A 20,863-nucleotide genomic window follows, 5' to 3' on the forward strand; every position below is an offset into this window, starting at 1 on the left:
ATGAGCACATTGGTGACAGAACGAACACCACATGAGGCTGCAGCAGTATAAGGTCAGGTTGGAGAGCATCAGAGTGAAGGGTCCAGATGGCAGCAGGGAAAGAGCAGCGGATGAATCGGCTTTGTTTTGTAAAGAACAAACAGCGAACTTGCGCAGCTACAGTACCATGTTGTACAGCTGGCATCCTTCAAGGACTGATCTCAGGTTAGAGGGCTAAGGCCATTTGAAATAGGATCTTTTGTTGTTGCAAGCGGTTTAGAATGTGTTAAATTGGATAGCATATGTCTTGACTGGCATGATATTCTTGTTGTTGTATGCCTTACCATTTCAGCTCCATTGAAAAGTTCTCTCAGGTCTAAATTGATGAACTTGTCAATCTAAAGGAGCAGAACTCCGTCCATGGAAGCTGTCTCTGATGTTTGATTTGCAGGTCAAAATTGCTCTTGGTAGCAGGAAAAGATGTAAAATGAGAAGAATAGCAGGAACATCCTTGTCTGCATTACTTTATTCAGAGATACCTATGATCCTACACGACATACCAATCCTATAGTTTGACGCTCTTTGCCTGTGTGGGCTCAGTTGCGAAGACATTTCAGCTGGCATCTGTGCTCCAATCGCATTAAACCACCAATTCCACCAATAATGTCAAAATAGCATTCTGTTAATATAATACTTTCAATTGGTTGTAAAAGCATTATTTCTTTGTAGTATGAGAAAAACACTTTCATGGTCCTGGACCAAATATATTAACACTCCATCAAGGACACCTTGAGGTTCTTGAACTCAGCGAAGATGCCATTTTCCAATCACGGGTCGAATGATTCTTAAAGTATGGCAGCCTTTTATTACATACCTGGTTAACTGGTCGTGAATGTATCACGTGAAATCAGTTCAAAATGTGAGTTTGTAACCATAACATTTGTTCGTGAAGTCTCTCATATCATCCCTTATTATAGTCCTTTGGATATATATATTATGAATTTGTATTTGTTATTTATTGATTCATTATATTTTTATTTTATTGTATGCAAACATACATATATATTGATTATCATATTACTAGGACTGTGTGCTGAATACCAAATGAAAAGAGGAAAACAAAGAAGAAGAAGAAAAACAACAGCAGGGCCGCTGACGAGCTGTTATTTTTCTGGAGGTGACACAAAACAAATTTAAAGAATTTAAGTGTCATGTAGCCTTAATGATTAATAGGCGACAGCAGGTTGATATGCTTGTGTGTTGACTATATGGTCATGGCCGCTCACATGAAAGCTTGCTCCCTGTCCTTGTGGCTGACACCACCATCGGGTTCCACCAGAACAGGATGATCAGTGCTGCGAGCTGTGGATGGACTTCACTTCACTCAGTCAGCTTTACAATTCAATCTCACTCCAGTGTTGACAGACATTAGGAGTAATATAGAGAGTCCAAAGTAAGAATCAATCTTCACCTGCGAAGAGTGGAAGTCAAAACAATGCCTATCATTAGGTGTCGCGGTAACACAACTTTAATTAAGGGGCCAAGAAGAACGCAGAGCATGTTGAGAGAATAGTAAACACTGCGTAGTGCATCTGAGAGGATGTAAGAGTGTGTTAACACAAGCTTGTGAATGTGAAAAACATGACACATGCCCAATTAGTAAGATGAAAGTGAACAGAAATGCAACTCAAGCGCGGCACATAGCCATATGGATTCCAGAAATGTTGTTTGTTTTAGAGATATTAGCATTATTAAATACCATGCATTTCAATGCTACCAGCCTCGAATTGTTTCCTCATGAAACGAGACATCATAAGTCACAATATACACATTTACCGACAGTTTAATTAGTTTTGAATCCCATTATCTTCGCCACACATGGCCTACATACTGTAACTCCAGCCTGAGTGTTAAATCTGTGTATGTGCTCTATAATAGTAGCCCAAGTTATTTAATATTAAAACATGTTAATATATGGCAAGGCAAGGCAAGGCAAGTTTATTTGTATAGCACATTTCAACAACAAGGTAATTCAAAGTGCTTCACATAAAACCATTAAAAGCATCAAAACATAAGGGAAAAGAAAAGGAGATTTAAAAACAATTAAAGAAACAGTGTAAGAAATAAAATTCAGTAATAAAATGCAGAAATGCAGGAAATTGATTAATATATGAATTGAATGTGGTTCAATTAAAGGCAGCAGCAAACAGAAAGGTCTTCAATCTTGATTTAAATGAGCTGAGGGTCTCAGCAGACCTGCAGCTTTCTGGGACTTTGTTCCAGATATGTGGAGCAGAAAAACTGAACGCTGCTTCTCCATGTTTAGTTCTGACTCTGGGAACAGAAAGTAGACCGGTCCCAGACGACCTGAGGGGTCGGGATGGTTCATAAGGTAGCAGCAGATCAGAGATGTATTTTGGCCCTAAACCATTCAGTGCATTGTAAACCAACAGCAGGATTTTAAAGTCAATTCTTTGTTGGACAGGAAGCCAGTGCAAAGACCTCAGAACTGGAGTGATGTGATCCACCCTCCTGGTCTTAGTGAGGACTTGAGCTGCAGCGTTCTGAATCAGCTGCAGCTTTCTGACGGACTTTTTACAGAGACCTGTAAACACACCGTTACAGTAGTCCAGTCTGCTGAAGATAAATGCGTGGACAAGTTTTTCCAAATCCTGTTGAGACATAAGTCCTCTAATCCTTGATATATTCTTCAGGTGATAATAGGCTGATTTTGTAATTGTCTTTATATGGCTGTTCATAATCTGAGCTAGTGGAAGCATGTAGATGTTGAACAGAAGAGGCCCCAGTATTGAACCTTGGGGAACACCACATGTCATTTTAGTCAGCTCTGATGTGTAATCAGCTACAGACACAAAGTATTCTCGGCCCTTCAAGTAGGATTCAAACCAGTTAAGTGCTGTGCCAGAGAGTCCCACCCAGATGTTTAGTCTTTCTAGGAGTATGGCATGGTCGACCGTGTCGAATGCAGCACTGAGATCTAGTAACACTAAGACTGAACTTCTGCCATTGTCTATGTTTAAGTGGATGTCGTTGAAAACCTTAACAAGAGCAGTTTCAGTGCTGTGGTGCTGTCGAAAGCCTGACTGGAAAACATCAAAGCAGTTATTTACGGCCAAGAAGTTGGTCAGCTGTTGGAAAACCGCTTTTTCAATTATTTTACTTAAAAATGGGAGGTTTGATATTGGCCTATAATTTTTCATCGTTGCGGAGTCTAAACTAACCTTCTTTAGGAGCGGTTTAATAACTGCAGTTTTTAGGGCTTGTGGGAAGACACCTGAGAGAAGGGATGTGTTTACAATTTGTAAAAGATCAGTGGTCATGCAGTTTGAAATATTTTTGAAAAGGTGTGTTGGTAGAATATCCAAGCAGCAGGAGGATGACTTCAGATGTTGTATAATGTCTTCTAGGCTTCTACGGTCGATTGAATGAAATTGTGTCATGATATTTGAATGGATGTTATTCAGAGATTGGGACAACACATATCCTGTGGTTGATGTGGAGGCACTGACTGCTTGTCTAATTTTATGAATTTTGTCAGTAAAAAAGGAGGCAAATTGATTGCATGCCCAGGTGGATTGGAGTTCAGCAGCTACCGACACTGGAGGGTTTGTTAGCCTGTCGACAGTAGCAAATAAGGCGCGTGTATTGTTCTTGTTTTTGGTTATGATGTCAGAGAAGAATGACTGCCTTGCATTTATAAGTTCCAAATTATAATTGCGAAGTCTCTCTTTATAGATGTCACAGTGAACCTGGAGATATGCAGTTATAATGAGAAATGGGAACGCATTATCCACTAATCAGAGTGCTCAACCAAGCACACTACAAACCTCAGCAAAATCCTTGTGTTTTTCTTGCCAAATCGGATTCTCGTTAATGAAATATTCAACTGCCAAAAAACATCTCATGTGAGCAGTCCAAGTGGGAGGGGCCCAAAGCTGTCTGTAATGAAAACTGAAGGCTACATTTAACACCTGTGCCGACACTTCCTCAGCCGTTTCTCCCAGAAGTCAACTAGAGTTTTCAGCCAAGTGGTACAGTGTCCAGTGTGTGCGCATACATATGAATGAGTAAAACATACATCCTCTCGTGTTGCTTCGAGAGTCGGGTTCTTGCATAGCCTGAGTTGAAATTGACATGTTTTTTACATGCTCTGTGATCCACTGTTAATGTTCCATGAGCAGCAGTCTGAGTTTCATGTTTCAACATTAGTCTACAGAGAGATACACATCGTTCCCATCCAGGCTGGAGGTCATGTTGGCCATCAGTAAGTATTTTTTTTTTTATGTGCACCTGTTTCAGTCATGTCACCTGACCTTTGACCAACAGTGATATCTCGACCAAAGACCAAATGTGCCTTTGAAATGTTATCCCCCATACAGTGGAGCAGTGTCGTTTTCTGATTCACTTCTTAAAGCACATTTCATGAAGTAGAATTTACAGCATATCCTGTGTTTTCTTTTGCTGCACCAAATTTCACGTATTCTTTTGTTCTCGAGCTTTTGACTTGAGTCTTCTTGCCCATGTTGGCTTAAATGTCAAGGGTTAAGAGTTAAGCAAACTTAATCTGCTGATGAAGACCATGTGACACGTCAACGTCAACAAATACTGTTGACATATACTTTTTTATATAGTATATCTATTCAAATTAATGCTCAAGGTCCATGCATCAATGCACAGAAAAATAACATCTGGAATTACAAGTGACGATACGTTTTTTAGATGTGCAGATGTTGATTGATTTTCTGAACGATCCCATTGATTGGTTCAGACCGACATCGTCTATCAATGGTGGCAGTGGAATCATATTGTATTGATATTATTGCTGATTTATTACTGTTTTGTACAGCTGTATTGTCAAAGTACATGATTTCAAGAAAGCTGCAGTTAACACCAACACTATTGCATTGTAATCCCATTTTAAAAACAGCTTTGTCGTGTGTTTGGATGCATATTGTGTATTGTCTTTGGTATCAATATCAAACACACAATGGAATATTGCAGCCAATATAATAATAATTTCAACCATGTCACTCTTGGGAATCTTATTTGACTGAGTTGCTCTCCATACAGAGTATATGACACTGTGACAAATGTGAGCTCACAAATCTGCAATATTGGATTAAAATGTTGAATGCTACACATCATTCATTTCAATTTCAATTCAATTGTATAACCTAATTTCACAAATCCCAAATTTGCCTCAGAGGGCTATGAATCACATGATTGATGGAGAAAGATCAATATAGGGTGATTAATATTGAAAAGTGATTGATGGAGAGCTTATTGTAGACAAACAGTGACGCCATTTGAAGTCTTACTTTGCATGTAGGACTGGGGAGATCTCACGATCAGAGGGCGACACTTTGCATTCATTTGTCATTTTTAGTTCAGCGGCTCAGCGTTCAATCACACAGTTTTCAGGGCCAATCATTAATTTATATTACGTTGTGTGCTGTTGAATTTCTTGGCAGATTCAGCAAGTGGAAAAGACAAAGTGATAGGAAATGTGATTGTTGCCTTGTTTTATCTCTAAAAGAGATTAATTGTTAAATTATGTAAATCCGAGTTCAAGTTGAAGTCAGCCATGAAGACACATTTTGAAATGTGTTAAATCTTCATGTGATCTAAAATGCACGACAACAATATTTAAACTAGAACGATCTAACGCTACACCAGACATCCAATTCAAATTAAGGTTTTTTTGTCATGTTATTTTTGTTCCTGTCCTGAAACCACTGTCCTTAGGTAAACTGTTAAATTCCTAATTTCTGCTAACGACTGGATCCAAAATAACCCTTTTACATTGACAACAAGGTATTATCATATTAAAGAGTATTTTATTATTATATTGGGTCCTATAATCTCTCATTCCCTTTTCTTGAGTGAACAAAGTGAGAAAGATTCAATATATTTTGGCTCTAATAAAAGCATTAATAGGTTTTCAGCACCAGATAACAGTGTGTGGTCAGATCTGCACTCAAAGTGAACTGCACAGCACACTGCTCTACAGTATGTGATACCAGCTCTGCTGTACAAGTGACACCTTATTTTACTGTTTCTTTTTGTTTTCTTCCTTACCTTTTTTTAATTACTTAAGAAATCAAGATGTGCATTCATTTTCTTTTGTAACAGAGTACAACTTATATAAAGTAGTTTGAGTAATTATTAGCCATCAAGACATCTGATTCTTCTACAGAACAAAATCAAAGATATTCAACACTTTCAGAAGAGATTTCAAACTGGCAACCATGTAGAGTAACATCAGCATGCAGAGTAAGCGCACAGCTACAGCTTCCTCTGTGTGCTAAAGCCGTACATCCTTACGCATCGTCTCTTCCAAGAGTTCCCTCAAGGAACCTTTTTGTAAGAGATGAAAACATTAGGAGGCAAGTACTGAGTTGAGTTCAGGCTCTCATACACTGGAAATGTCCCGACTGTAAGGCTGCGATTGCATCTTCATAGTCTCCCAGTGTTATAGACCGCGACAGTTGTACACCAACCATTGCTGAATATCAACTTGAAATTGTATATTTTTATGATTAGAAACATGTTTCCATGTGTACAGTATATGGGATAATGTGCATATCCTGGTTGTCAGTGTTAAAACCGTCCAGCAGCAGACAGTGGTGTGCTAGCACTCGTACACGTCCTGCCAATCACTGCATCGGCAGCTCAGCTACAGCGAACAGCAGCTCAGCAAGGTGATCTTAATGGTGTGAACTCAGAGGTATAGGTACATGGGTTTTTTGGGCCGTAATAGTCTGGCACACAGTAGACGACCTGATGCCTTTGCACTGATTTCTATTTATGGCGTATTTGCTCAGCTGTCCGTGGGAGCGGCAGCCCGTAAACACCTCAGGGATTGTTTTCCACCATATATCCCCATTATAAGGCATTACAGTCCTCTGCCTTTCCCATAGTGTCTCTTCGTTTCTGTGAAAGCCCCGCCATGGAACATCCTCTTCACAATGACATATATTCAGTTGTGCTGCACTGAAATTGGGTTTACATGGAACCGATGCAATAATTATTTCCGTGTGCTTGACTCTAATAGGGGACATTTATTGTAGATGGTTCATAAACTGCATAGAAGATATACAGGTATATTGTCGGATCTTCCTTAAGTTATAAAAAGTAGTTTGCCGTAGTTAAAAGTATCTTTTTGTCTCTGTGGATTTTATTTTTTTTATTTTTGGTCCCATTAAGAGTGAGAGTGTGCATCCTTCTGACATTCACCGCAGAGCAAGTTTGAACAGTATTTCGACAAAATCCTTAGTGTATTATTAAGATGCTACATAAGATAGCAGGATGTTTGGGTTTCCACATGAGGACAAAAGCTGAAACTCAAAAAACATAACTTGGATTGAAAAGTAACTAAATAAATCAATGCTGATTGCAACAAACCTTCTATGTTGTTTCTACATTAGTGAGAGTTGTAAAGATGCTCAAATGGTTCTAATTCTGCCACTTAATGATACGATTAGTGTTGTGGTGTTAAAACTAGACCACAATCAAATAAATGATTCAGATGAATCATTTGTATCATTGTTATTCACAAGTGAACTATTCTGAGTTCATGGTACAGAATCAAGGAAATGTACAGAATCAGTGAGCTGCAGGGAGCATGTTCGGTTTAATCAAACCAAGAATAAGTTTAAGTTATATCATCTTAATACAATTCAATAGCGGCTATACTGAAAGGGCAACCAGCTGTGGGTTCGGCTTTTTCAGTATTTCCTTATGTCTGTCTTACCAATTCTGTTTGTGTCTTAGTTCCACAAGATCAGTATCCCCTTTGTGACACCCGAACAAGCTAAAGCCAACGGTAAAAAGTATTTGTCTTGGGTCTAATTGACAGCTGCAGAAATGTAGCCACGGGGTGGATTTCAGCAAATCATCTGAAATTGCTTTTGTTGACAGAGGGATTCAAAGCGTCACCAAAGCTTAAATCCATACAGATTTGTCTGTCACAGTACCATGGGAGACATTACTGACAGACAAACACTGTTACACAGATCACCAGCTGAGCACTGCTGTCCAAGCAATCTGTGAGTGAAAATCTGTGCAAACGAAATAAGCTGATTCACTTTAAAGTGACTGCAGAGTTGAAGACAAAGAGGATGCGGAAGTGATTTGGCTTTTAGTCAAATACATTTTATGCATTTATTTACATAAAATGTCTAAATCTATTATTTGAAACAAAGCAGCAACCGTATAATGTAATCTCACGTTGTCTAAATCAAGTTACACCAGTTACTTTAAATACATATCTTAAAGGAATAGTTCGGCCTTTTGGGGAAAAGACTTCCTCCGTCTCTTGCTGAAAATTAGATAAGAACATAGATAACACGATCAATATTTTTATCTACTTATTATATTTCCCAAAATGTCACTATTCCTTCAACCCAATGCAAAAATTAGGGAAATTATGAAGGATTATGAGTCTACTGTTTGTGTAAATTCCCATGTTTCACTTTTTGATTGTTTCTGGAAAACAATCCAAATGGAAGTAATTAACTGAATTTGACTGGCTCTGGCACTGTGATAAATATGTTGCTATGCTACATCATGGGGCATTAGATGACATTGTGTGCACGCAACAAACAACTAAAAACTGACAACTTTGCTGTGGCCGCCGATGCCTCTAATTAGTTCTGTGGCCTGAATTGATCTTCTGTTCTGGATAAATTAATGTAACGAATCAGACAACTGATTAGAGATGAGAAATAAATCCACCATGCTGATTTCCAGGGTTAAAATCATGTTCACATTAGAATAATTGCAGTTAAATAAGATCATTTTGCCACGAGCCACAAAATAACATTGCTTCACCAACCAAAACGTGTCTGTGATCCTGAATGTGCCTTTACACTCATTTAAGCTTTGGGAGTTAGACCATGTCTAGTGCTTAGACATGTTTATTTGGCTGACAATGACTTAATGACATATTCTTCAAGTCTTTACAAACCACTCACTACTAAATGCATCCTCGGGAGATGAGACTTGGCATTGAGGGCAGTTATTTGAACTGGAAGGTTCCCTCGGCTGCAGACTGTAATCCCGGACGTGATTTGTGTTGACATCATCAACGAAAAAAAAGCTTGCGTCTTTGACGTGACACTGCTGCAAAGACTACCACAGTACAGGACAATGGTTTCAAACAGTGATAGGAGCAGCTGTAATCAACATCAAGCTGCAGTTTTTAAGCGACGTATTAGGTCTGCTGCCACCAAACCACATTCATTATAAGAAGCTATCCCCATAAAGTTGATGAAAGTCATCAACGGCAGCAATAAAAGACCCAGGGTAACGTTTAGAGGTGGTAGCCTAGCTTATCAGGAGTATTAGCACTGTTGGAAATCAGCTATTGGCTTTAATAACTGTGTTCACGATCCCATAACCTCAGTACCAGAGTGACTGGCCACAGTTTGAGAGAGTGTGTGTGTGTGTGTGTGTGTGTTCCGTGTCAGTAGAAATGCTAATACTATGCTTTTCGGTGCCTGATTGAGACTTCAAACAAGGTTGTAGTTGCGGAGATCTGGTGGCGTACTGCAATTTTGGTGCTTGTTTCGGCAAAACATGGCACTCTCTCTTTTGTACCTGCTCACTTAGTGGCCATCATTGCAGCTCTTAATGAGTCGTGCCTGACCTTTTCAGCTTGTAATCCCTTGAAGCAACTCGCCACTGGTTGCATTTGTGTAGTTGTGACAAGTTTAAGTTAAAAAGGCCTGAAACACCATTTTATACAATCACTACGATTTCTTACCTTGCTAATCATCTTGCTACCCCAAAGATATTTTGTCCAAATGTCCAAAAAATGTAAGTCTATTATTAATGCTCAGTTCCAGTTATGATGCTGTGGTTTACTCATTATTTACCATTGCTTATGGGCTCAATATAAAAGCGTTCCACATATTCTCCTCTCAAGTACTTGTAGAGTATATGTGCTCGTCTCTGACTGTGATCAATATTCCATCTACAGAGAGGCATCCCAGCTGTTGTTTGATGCATTTCTCTGAAGCTAAGAGCGAATCATGCGAGAGGTGAGAGGCTAAAGGTCTGCCAGGGGCGCTGAGAGACACATCAAAACACGACACTGCATTAACACACCCAGCTGATTCTGTAGCATCGGGCGAACCCCGCCAGCAGATTGTGCTCCAGGTTCTGAAACATTCTTTGTAAACAGTGGGGAATTGATGTTATTCAACATTCATACCTGAATATTATTATTGCATGAGTGAGATTAGATAAACAAATATCTATTCTCTTGCAGATGTGTCTTTTTATCCTCCTGTCTACAACCAGTTCTTCATAGAGGAATATTTTTCCCTACCTGCTCTGAAATAGATCTTGTAGATAAGTATCTCCTGGTATGTCACACAGGACTTAAATGTCACCATGAAACGGATCAACAGAAAGGTGCTCGGAGATTCTGAGTAGTTGGTTATTCCCACATGAAATCCATCTTTTACATGAAGAAGAATTGGGCTCCGGTAAAGTTTATGAAGTGGTTTATATTCCCACAAAAATCTCAATCCACTTCAACCACTACTTTTAAATACAACATATCGCTTGTGGAAGTTGAATGTATAATTGGAAATATTTACTGAGAAATAGATTATGTGCCACAATACAGGAACCGACCACTGTGTTCCCCCTTTTATCTCAACATTAAGGTCACAGTATGTTACAGTAACGCTCTTTTCGTGGGTCAACATCGGAAAAGGACGGTCCCGTGTCCAGCGCCCCGTTTTGACCTGCAACCTTGAGTTCAGATATTTTAAAAAACATTCAAAGTATTTCATCTCTAAAGAGGTCGAGTAAAGAACTTCTTTTACTTGTATAGAAACAATGATCCGTGAAATTCGTATTATTCTATTACAGTCTTCTGAATGTCACAGAAGATGGTTAATTAATAATTTCATTTGACTCATCATTAGTCGGAGCAACCATGCCTCCCTTGCATGGGATGAATTGCCCTGTAATTTTACACCGCTACAGTTTATTAATACTGTTGACTGTTTCAGTCTGTTTTTCAATGGTCAGACAAAGAATTAAATAGGAACAGGCATGATAAAATGAAAATTAGTGCAGGTGCCACAGCTTGATGTAATATAAGCGTACACAAAAACCTGCTATTCATGTAAAGCACTCTGTAGAAACTGCTTCATGTGGACATCAAAGCTCCTCAATGTTGGTCTCAAACACACTCACATTGAATGCAGGTAGTAGTCTTTGATGTAAAGCGGGTACTAGACCCTTTTTAAAACCAGGTCATGAGCCCTGGGGTTAGTGACACCTACTGTTCGTCTGGATCAGAAAAAGTCATCACTTGAACAAATAGAAGAAGCCAGCAACGTTTTGCATTCAATGTCTGACAAGGGCTTTACGCCACAAAACCATGTTCTGGGTTTAGGAGTTCATCGGGAAGCAAAGTCCAGAACAGGCCCACAGTGACCAAATCTATAATCAGACGCTGCTGTTTTAGGAAAGGAAACTATTTACGGAAAATGTGTTACAGCTGTTTCATTCAACTCAGACACTGAAATCGGATCTTGATGTTAAATAAAACTATTAATTCATACTACTGTCTTTGCAAGTCTCACGCTTGGTATGAAGAAAGCCTTAAGTCTCCTTATTTTGAGCACATAATTATCTTATTGTCAGGGTTTCAAAAAAATAAGTAAATAAAAGCTACAGTATCAGGTTCTCGATTACTGCCTACGGCAGTGCACTGCTAAATAAATCCATAATAATTCCTAGAAAAATAAGATCCAGTTTTGCAGAAGTTGACACCAAACAACACAGCAGGCAAGCCAAGACCGTAAGCCAATACAAACTGAGTGTGTGCCGGGTGAAACACATCCTAGACACTGTTGGCTAACACAACACCTGCACAGCACAGCGGGAGCATTCATCGCTTTTTCAACTTGCATCCATTGCCATTCAGTAAAACAAACTAAAAACAAATGTTTAGAGCTTTTCTGAATCATCTCCTGCCACGTGAACGCTGCTTTGCTGCTGGTGTCGTCTTGGCTAATGATGATGTTCATTTATACTGAGTGAGACCGAGCTAGAGTGTGGGCGCAGGTGGCTTTTGGGACTTTATTAGGAGCATTAGGATTTTAAGGGAACTCCCTCCAGGCGCGGCAAATGCATTTTTTTTTACATGATCAGCTGAGGAAATCAGTGGAAGAAATGCCCAATTCAATTTTCTGGCAAGTGGAAATGTGAAAAGCCCTAAAAAAGATCCAGCTAAAAGGCTTCCAGTGGGCTTCATCTGCAGTCTGAAGAGGCGGCATGTATGAGTCTACAAAACATAGAAACTGAGAGTGATGAACAGCAGTTTCATCTCTCTCACTGGTCAGCAAATTTAATTGCGAGAGGATGAGCTCTTTTCTGATGAAATGTGTGTCATAAAATGATTAATAGCGTACACTGTATTCAGTGGCTATTCAACTAAATTGTTCAGGGGGCCACATTGTCAAAAACCTCCTCTTCCTGAGTACTGTCTGCAGTTCATCACATGACTTTTCGGTACTCAAGTTTGAACCTTTCACTGACCTCTATGTTGTGATTCCAACATGTCTAATGTAGCTTTGAGGAGTACAACCGGAGAAGCATTACACCGGTCAGCTGCCCAGTACACATGGACATTCATCTGCCATACACTGTACATCATTCTCAGTAAACAATGTGGTCTGTGTAATGAGCTCTGTATGATATTCTGTCATCATAAGTATTGCTGTGGACGACCATGCTCATCACCGTCTACAGTCAACCCTCTACATTGTGCAGTGACCCTCTTTTCATTGCCATAGTCTTGTGGAAATGTCTTCAGTCGATGTGTTTTTACCGTAGACAGTTACCCGCACAGTATTTCCATCATCATAAGGTAAAGTCTGTGTCTGTAAGATGCCCCGGACGGGGGCAAAAAGCACTGAGTTGTCAAACTGTCCTGACACAAGTCATTGTTGATTTCACTGTTGTAGGGGAAAGACTCTAGGGCTGCAGATAAGACTGTTGCCATGGTCCTGAAGGAGATACCAAGTAAGGCGTCAACAGAAGGGAAGCCCCCCCTCACAGTGACTACCAAGGTGGGCAGAACCATTTCAGAAAACCCCCTCGCCCCCCTGTGTTAGTCGTGCTGAACAATAGCAAAGCTTTGAGTGTCCTATAACTGACCTCCACTGTCTACTAACTCATTTCTTAAGCTTTTTGACTGTTGTATCTAACAAAGAACGCAACAAATATTTCATTTCCAGCTGCTCTATGGGGTATAAAACCCTCCTACTACATCACTACATTTACACAAACAGTGAATAATGATCTTATGATACATAGAAGCAGCCTCAAATTGCTGCAATTATCCACATTATCTTTTCAAATTAGCCTCTGAAAGATTCATGGTGCTCTTCTAGTTAACATTTATTGTGCATTTAGTATGTATGGGATGGATTAACCAGAGGGTCACACAGATTTCCTCTCTCATTCCTAATCAGGACAGAAAAAAAAAAAAAACCCTCATGAACTTTTTACACCTCATAAGCAGCTAATCCTCACAAACAGCGTGTGAATGCATTTCCAAAATGCTATGCCACACGGCATGGCATGGAGCTATTGATTGAGCTCTCTGTGTACAAAATACTGCAGCAAATGACTGTAACCGCCGCTGAGCTTTTCACTTCTTGCTTTTTAAATGTTAGATGCAGTCGGTGCTCCAGATGCCAATATGAGTTTTCTTGCTCTGTGCTTGATTGCTTTGTGTACAGTGTGTGTGTGTGTGTGTGTGTGTGTCCTCTTGTATATCTGTCTGTGTGTAATGACCTGCATGCTTTATACTTGTTCAATGTTCTAATACAATGTCTGATTTTGATAAGCTGTCATACAACCAAGATAATGCTTCCACTCAAGTGGAGGGGATTTACTGATGCCTCAGCAAGATATGACTTGTCTATTTTTTTTAAATATGAGAAATTTTGTTGAATGTGTAAATCATAATTTGTCATAATTCATAATTTAAAAAAATTACTTTATAAAATGGTAAGAAAACATCATTGAAGGACAGCTTTCCTCCGCGACAACTTTTTGCAATCGATTCTAGGACCTTGATATGCTGCAGTGTCCCAAAACAAAATCTATATTATGGACAACAGATCGATATTTACCATTGACCAACATTTTACCACCTGCAAATATCAATACTGTCATCCCTCAGAGAATACAGAGACAGCATCAACTGAGAAAAACATAAACACGTACATGAGCACATCCAGCACAATAGTGATTGAACCATTATCCAGCTCATGAAGGTTTTCAGGCAGCGACAGCAAGGCAGTTTCCCAGGAAATATCCTCTGGTTCACAGGAATTACAGTAATGACTTGTCATTAGCATTATGGTCTGTTTGAAATAAACACATGCAGCTAAAACAGTGATGGTTTCCACAGCCGCACAGACAAAGAAAAGGAGCAATTTAGAAACTCATTTGCAAAAGTGAAAGTGAAAGTCAAGGCGTTCTCTGACATCTATTCGCCATAAATTACACCGAGTAATGTCACCAGACACGTCACGTTTTATGAAGCATGTTTTGTGGTTGTTAACATCATCTATGCATAATTCTCGTACGTTACTGCCTGTGAAGGGATAACAGCTACAACGACCAATGACATTAAACCAGAACCAACCGACAAGCTAACAGCCCAGTCGTACATATCAGAGGTGAGCAAACACAATGAAGAAAATGTATGCACTAAATCATTGTTGTTACTTTTGTCATTATCAGGCTAAATCAGATCATTTAGCTTGATATGGATTTTAGCTGCTTGGCCCTAACAATGACATTGTGCTACATTTATGCTAATATGCAAATCTTTGCATCAAAATAAGATTTAAATAAAAGATCTGCTTCACCTGAATTCGGTGCATTTTTGTTTAGTCTTAGTCTGTTGGTATCCATCAGAAGATATATTAAATTATAAAAATAATTTCATTTTGATTTGGCCAAAAAACGTAAGTGATTTCCAAGTGCCGGTATCCTTCATTACAGGATAAAGTCAAACCTAAATGCAATACTTGAGTATGACGTTAAGCGGCATCAAATTGAAAGTTTAAGAGCTGTACAATGTACAGTTGTTGTTGGAAAAATACACTCGGTATCGAGAATGCGTTGAGCTATAAAATAAACTCACAAATTTACAGTTACCGGTATTAATCTTCTGCCAGCATACCTCTCCTGCCTCGTCAACAGTGTTGCATTTTGCAGTGCTCTCCAGTGGCTGAGGCTGCAGTTTTAGAGGCAGCGTGTCCCATCTTGATGTCACTTCGTGAGAAAGGCTAAGCGACAGGCTGTGGCTCCTCACGCCAGATGCCATCTCAAGTCAAGTCCAATTTGCAATGCCAAATATCACATACGATGTCTCATTGGGCTTCTACAGAGTCAGGGGTCTGAGCTCAGCCCGAGCTCTCTGAGAAGATGAGGAAAACCTTAAAGGAAGCAGCATGAACATCAGACTTTGTTTATAGGCTCCGCCTAACTATTTATCTATAACAGGCAAAACTATTATACGAAGAGTTTATCATTCCTTCATTCCCATCACTTCATTTGGACTTAACCCAACCACACATTACTGTGAGTGTATTAGTGCATGTGAAATTGATTTGCTGCTTAAAGTATAAATCTTGTGATACTATATTTTTCATATTTTTAACAAATCCCATGAAAAGACTTTCTGTGTAGCCAAAGCCTAATATATCGTATTAATACGCCACACTGTTTTACTGGGTGACATGTTCTTTTATTACAAACATGGGCACTATATATATCATTTTGAGGCAATACCACATCGTTCTGTTGCCATAAATACTTACAAAAGTACCAAATGTGTATTAATACGCAGCTAAAAATTGTTCCAAACAAACGCAATATTCCCTCCTGGTCGAGTAATGTTTGCAAAAAACTACGGTGCCCAGCTGTTTTAGAAACAAAACTATATATTTGTGATATATTTGTTTTTTCAGGATTTGAATGTTCAGTAGGAATCAGTCTTGGGGCTGAGTGCCACAGACAGGGCAGGGAAATTGGAAAGTATTCAGAGACGCACTACTGCTTTGTTGATTTTGGTCTTTTCATAGGGTGTGCTGAATATAAGATAATACAAAATAATGCCACCCTTATCCTTTGAGAAAAGTGAAACACACATTAAATATAAAATTCAGTCTTCAAATCCTGCGGCCCGAGGACCTCCAGTAGGCCGGCCCGTGGGAGTACATGGAACAGTTCATTGCCACCCACAACAACAGCTTTCACACAGCTGTAATGAGTAAACAACCAGCTGCATCACAGAGAACTTTTTCAAAGATATATCAGAATAAAGAAAATACAGATTCTGAAGAGTTAAATGTGATATAATTCCTCATCACATCATATTCCACGTGAACTAAACACACTGAAAGAAGTTGGCTGTGATTATTTCTCAAGACGACCATCCCTAACATAGCCTCTGCTTTGATATTTTGTATCCACCTTTCCCTTTGTGTAGTGTCTTCCATTCTCTCCACCTCCTGCTGTCCTCACCTCGACCTCCACGCCTTCAAAGCTCTGACGAGTTTAACTGGTACACGGCTCCATTAACATCTGAGAGATCTCTCGGAGTCAAGCCCAAGCGGCACAATTAGCTCAAGTTCTCCATTACATCATTTTCTACATCACTTCTTAAAGCAAACAAAGTGCCAAAGTGATTTGCATAGGAGATGAGCAAAAAATTAGAGCAGAAGGGGAGCAAAGGAGGAAAACTGGCAGAAGGGGAAAGTGGTAACCTCCTTAGTGAAAGTAATAGGCAAACAGCTCAGGAAGCTGCTCTCTTGGTTAATTGGAGTTTGCATGTTACCAGCTACCAAAGTGCTTGATGCATCTCCCCAGACGAATGCGGTAGACATTCTGTCCCCATTTTTCGGATGATTAGAAGAGGAAAATGCAGAGGTCTCATCTTTTGTAGACCTTTATTCAAAGTAGGCCCCGATGGCAATCACAGGAAGTGCTTATAAAAACAGCGACCGGGCAGTGTACGGTGAAGATAGTACAGTGTCCTTCATCAGGAGACTGCCGATGGTGATGTACAGCCGCATCCTTGATCCTGAATGAAATCTGACTTTTGCAATTACTAGTTGCGACCAATTAAAAGTCACTCATTAAGTCAGTCGTTATTTAAAAGTCTGCAGCAATGCCTATAGCTCTGTCGGACTGTACTTGGGTACAGCAGTGATTTGTGCTAAATGCTAGCGTCATTATGCTAACATGCGCACAATGACAATGCAAACATGCTAAATGTTTTGCACGTATTATGTTTGCTCTGTTCACCATCTTGGTTTACCATGTCGCCATGCTAACGTTTGTTAATTACCTGTATTAACTGTGAAGCTGAGGTTGTCACTAGGGAATTAGAAAATATGATAGTACACCGACCGACTCAAGCTGCTAGCGTGGCTAAAAACTACAACACCCACCAAAACTATATAATCCTATAAAAATGCATCATTCAGTTAGTAAAGCAGCGGCTTCCTGTGCCAGAGATCATGTTCTCATAATAACAATAAGACTGGTTGCAGTTTATCACAAATAATGTTCTCATTTCACAACTAAACATCATGTTGTTATTCTAAGAATATGCTAACGCTGACAACTTTCAGCAGTGAACATGACTCAGCAGGGCTCTTAGCCAAGCTCCTGTCAACTAGTGGTGTAACGGACCAGTGTCGATCGTCCCCCCCTTGGCGCGCATGTGAACATTATTACACAGTTTAATGTTAAAAAGCACAGTGTGAAATAAAGTTTACTGACGATCGTTATCTGCCAATATTCAGTAAAATATGCGATCAGGACATCTGCATTCATGTTTTACTCGTCGCTGATGTTACTTTGTGAACAACCAATCCGTGGTTGGATCAACAGAAGGAGAGCTGGTAATAAGGCAATAAGTATTGTCGGCAAAAAAACGTGATCGGGGAGTTTTATGATCCGTTGCACCACTACTGTCAACATTTTCCCTAAAAACCTGACAATTGAATGCATTGAATGTATTACTTGGAGATCATGGTATGCTATACATATCCAGTTTGCTGCGACGTTGACAGTGCTGACCTTCAGTCACAACATCAAAAACAGCGAGTCTTTTTTGCTTAAAGTAATAAGAGTGGATAAATCTAAGGTCATAAGGAGAGTTTTCACACAGACTACAGGCTTTAACAGTTCGCCTCATTTAATTCAGACTGTAACTCTCAGATATTCCCAAAAGATGCTTCGCAAGCATCACACATATTTTTTATTCACTGACAGATGTTTCTCTGGTTATTTTCCACTCAGCCACTGCTAACATGCACATTTATGAATGTCATATCCATTGTTTCTCCCCCTCCAGTCTTCAGGTTGCATGTCTCCACAAGAGTACACTATATGTATACAGCTCAGCTGGCATTGAAGTTGAATGGACCAGTCAGCTGAGAAGCTGTTTGGATGAAGCTACATTTGATTTGTTGAATTCAGGAAAACCAGAGAAATGTCTCTAATACAGAATTTTCTTTGTTTTTACATCACTGTACAAAGCAATGTAGTAGTTTGTATTCGATTTAATTGATATTTACGAAGATCAATGATACATCTGAAAGCACTAACAGACTTAATCATTTTTAAATCATTTAATTCCAGGACCAGGACAGTCCATTACTGTAGGGGACACAGGAATCATAAGGAGTGATATTTTTTGATTCCTCTGTCAGCACATTTTCACGTTGAAGTATTGAATCTTTGCTTAGAAAACAATTGATCAATTATTAAAATGAATGCAGGTTTTTTTTTAGTCAATGAGCCTAATCAATTACTTCCCTCTCTAATTGTCTCGACAAACAAGTATCTGATTTTTCACAACACCTGCCAGACATGTTGTGAAATATTCAAAAAGATAAAAATAAGCCAGTTTTCTGAAAAACATACCCAGCAGTCGACACATAACACAGTGAGCCAGACCACTATACCCCCCTCTCATCCACAACAACAACAAACACAAACACACTGGCTAAAAGGGAGAAAGTGTTTTGATGTGCTGAATAATAATAGCAGGGCGGATGAATGCTGACATTTTTGTTTTCTCTGAATGACAAGCAGAGCTTCTCTCATCTCGATGCCAGCGTTGGGTCTGTCAGTTTCATCATTTCGACGTTTGTTTCAGGTGGTGTTTTAATCGGGTAGTGTTTCTGTTGAATGTGGGCAAAAATCATCGAATTAATTGAAGCAGCAGAAGCCATTTGAAATAATTCCTTTCTTCCATTAAAGGCCAACAGTTGAGTGGTTATTATTCAGGTTTTATGAAGTTTTGAAGTCAAGAAGAAATGAGGCTTCCAACCTCTTTGACAGAACTAAGATGACTGTGTAACCGAGTCAATGGTGGCTCAGCCGTCACTCAGACTTCCCAGCGTAGACCGTAAAACACTGGATAAAGTCGACCTTTAAACTCGAGACTGCTACGGTGTATTTTCATCCTATGATTTGTCGCTGCGATCCAAAATTGGGGGAAAATGCATGGGCGGCAGCAGCTGAGGGGGAAATCGGGTCACTTCACACTGTGAGACTTCCTGCAAACCAAAGCTTTATTCTGACACCACAAACTCTAATTACCTATGCTGGGTCAGCGTTCTTGCAGCGCAGCACAAACTCCTGCTCAACTGGATATTATTCATGTACTTTTTTCAAAGGTTTTCTGGCTGCGGAGAAAGTTTCTTCTTTAGTCTTTTGTGCAGCAAATATTGAATCATATTCCAAGTTATCATCATCATCTTCTCCATTGTTAAAGAAACATTTCTGTTGTTGCATGAAGCAAAATTCATGAAATCCACCTTATCATGAATTGTAATTAGTTTTCTCTTTTATTAAAGCTTGAGCCTGGCTCCATTTAACAGTTGAACAATGCTTGCAAACACACCTAAACTGAAGACCGCAACAGATATATGTGTGCACATCTTACACAAAGCCAGGACTCCCAAATCCCAAGTCAATGTGGATATCCGTTTTTATTTATTTTTTAAAGTTTGTTTATAGGTCAGTCCACTAAAGTTCTGGTGTCTAATTGACCCCAAACATAACTAACGTCCCTGTGTTGTATAACCGACTTTACATTGCTGTAAATTACTATTTTAAAAACTAAAGTAATATACACTCAGTTGCAGTGGCGGCTGGTGGAAAATGTTCTAGGTAGGGCCATCCTATCAATTTCAGCAAACATCCCAGTATGATTTAATGCAAGAAAAATGTAAGTATCAAACACGCATTATTACTTGGCAGTTAAATATTTAACATGTATTCCAACACGAAAACAATCAGTAAATAACACTTATATAATATAATATAACATGTTTATTTATTGAGATGCCCCTATGGACCTTGTTATAGGAGGTAAAGATCAGTAGAAGTAAACATGAAGTGTAATGTGAATACTGATGTTAAATTAAGCTATGATGAGTTTTTACTGTTAATTTAACATCTCTATTACATGTTGATGCCTCCATGACCAAGTTAAGCAGATGAGACTGAGGACAACTATGTAGAATAAAAGATGTTCACTTTGTCTAATATGTAGCTTGACAGAGTTCTCCATGTGTGTCCTGGTGTTCTCATGTTTCCTTACCTCCTCATCCCTCACTCCCGTAACTGTCCGTGCTGGATCCGTCCCCGTTGTTTTAAAAAGCTAAATACGTTATTAACATGACATCATGCTGCTAGCCAAACCTGTCTGGTGTTCAGCTAGTACAGAAGCTTCGCATGTACTGCTTCCCTTTCCCGCGAGTCTGCTGTCTGATTGTGAGGTCAGGCTGAT

The 20,863-nt window shown here is 39.3% G+C and overlaps 1 protein-coding gene across 1 annotated transcript in view; it reads left to right on the forward strand.

The window, feature by feature from the left end:
* pex5la (peroxisomal biogenesis factor 5-like a) overlaps positions 1-20,863 on the forward strand; it is a gene marked incomplete at both ends in the record, with an annotated part of 73,830 nt that overhangs the window by 20,798 nt on the left and 32,169 nt on the right. Inside the window, one exon of the mRNA XM_079266990.1 lies at positions 12,993-13,097. Within this exon, the coding sequence (XP_079123116.1) occupies positions 12,993-13,097 (105 nt within the window). The remainder of the gene's footprint in view (positions 1-12,992; positions 13,098-20,863) is intronic.

The sequence above is a fragment of the Melanostigma gelatinosum genome, assembly GCF_949748355.1.
Source record: "Melanostigma gelatinosum genome assembly, chromosome: 4".
Taxonomy (NCBI): domain Eukaryota; kingdom Metazoa; phylum Chordata; class Actinopteri; order Perciformes; family Zoarcidae; genus Melanostigma; species Melanostigma gelatinosum.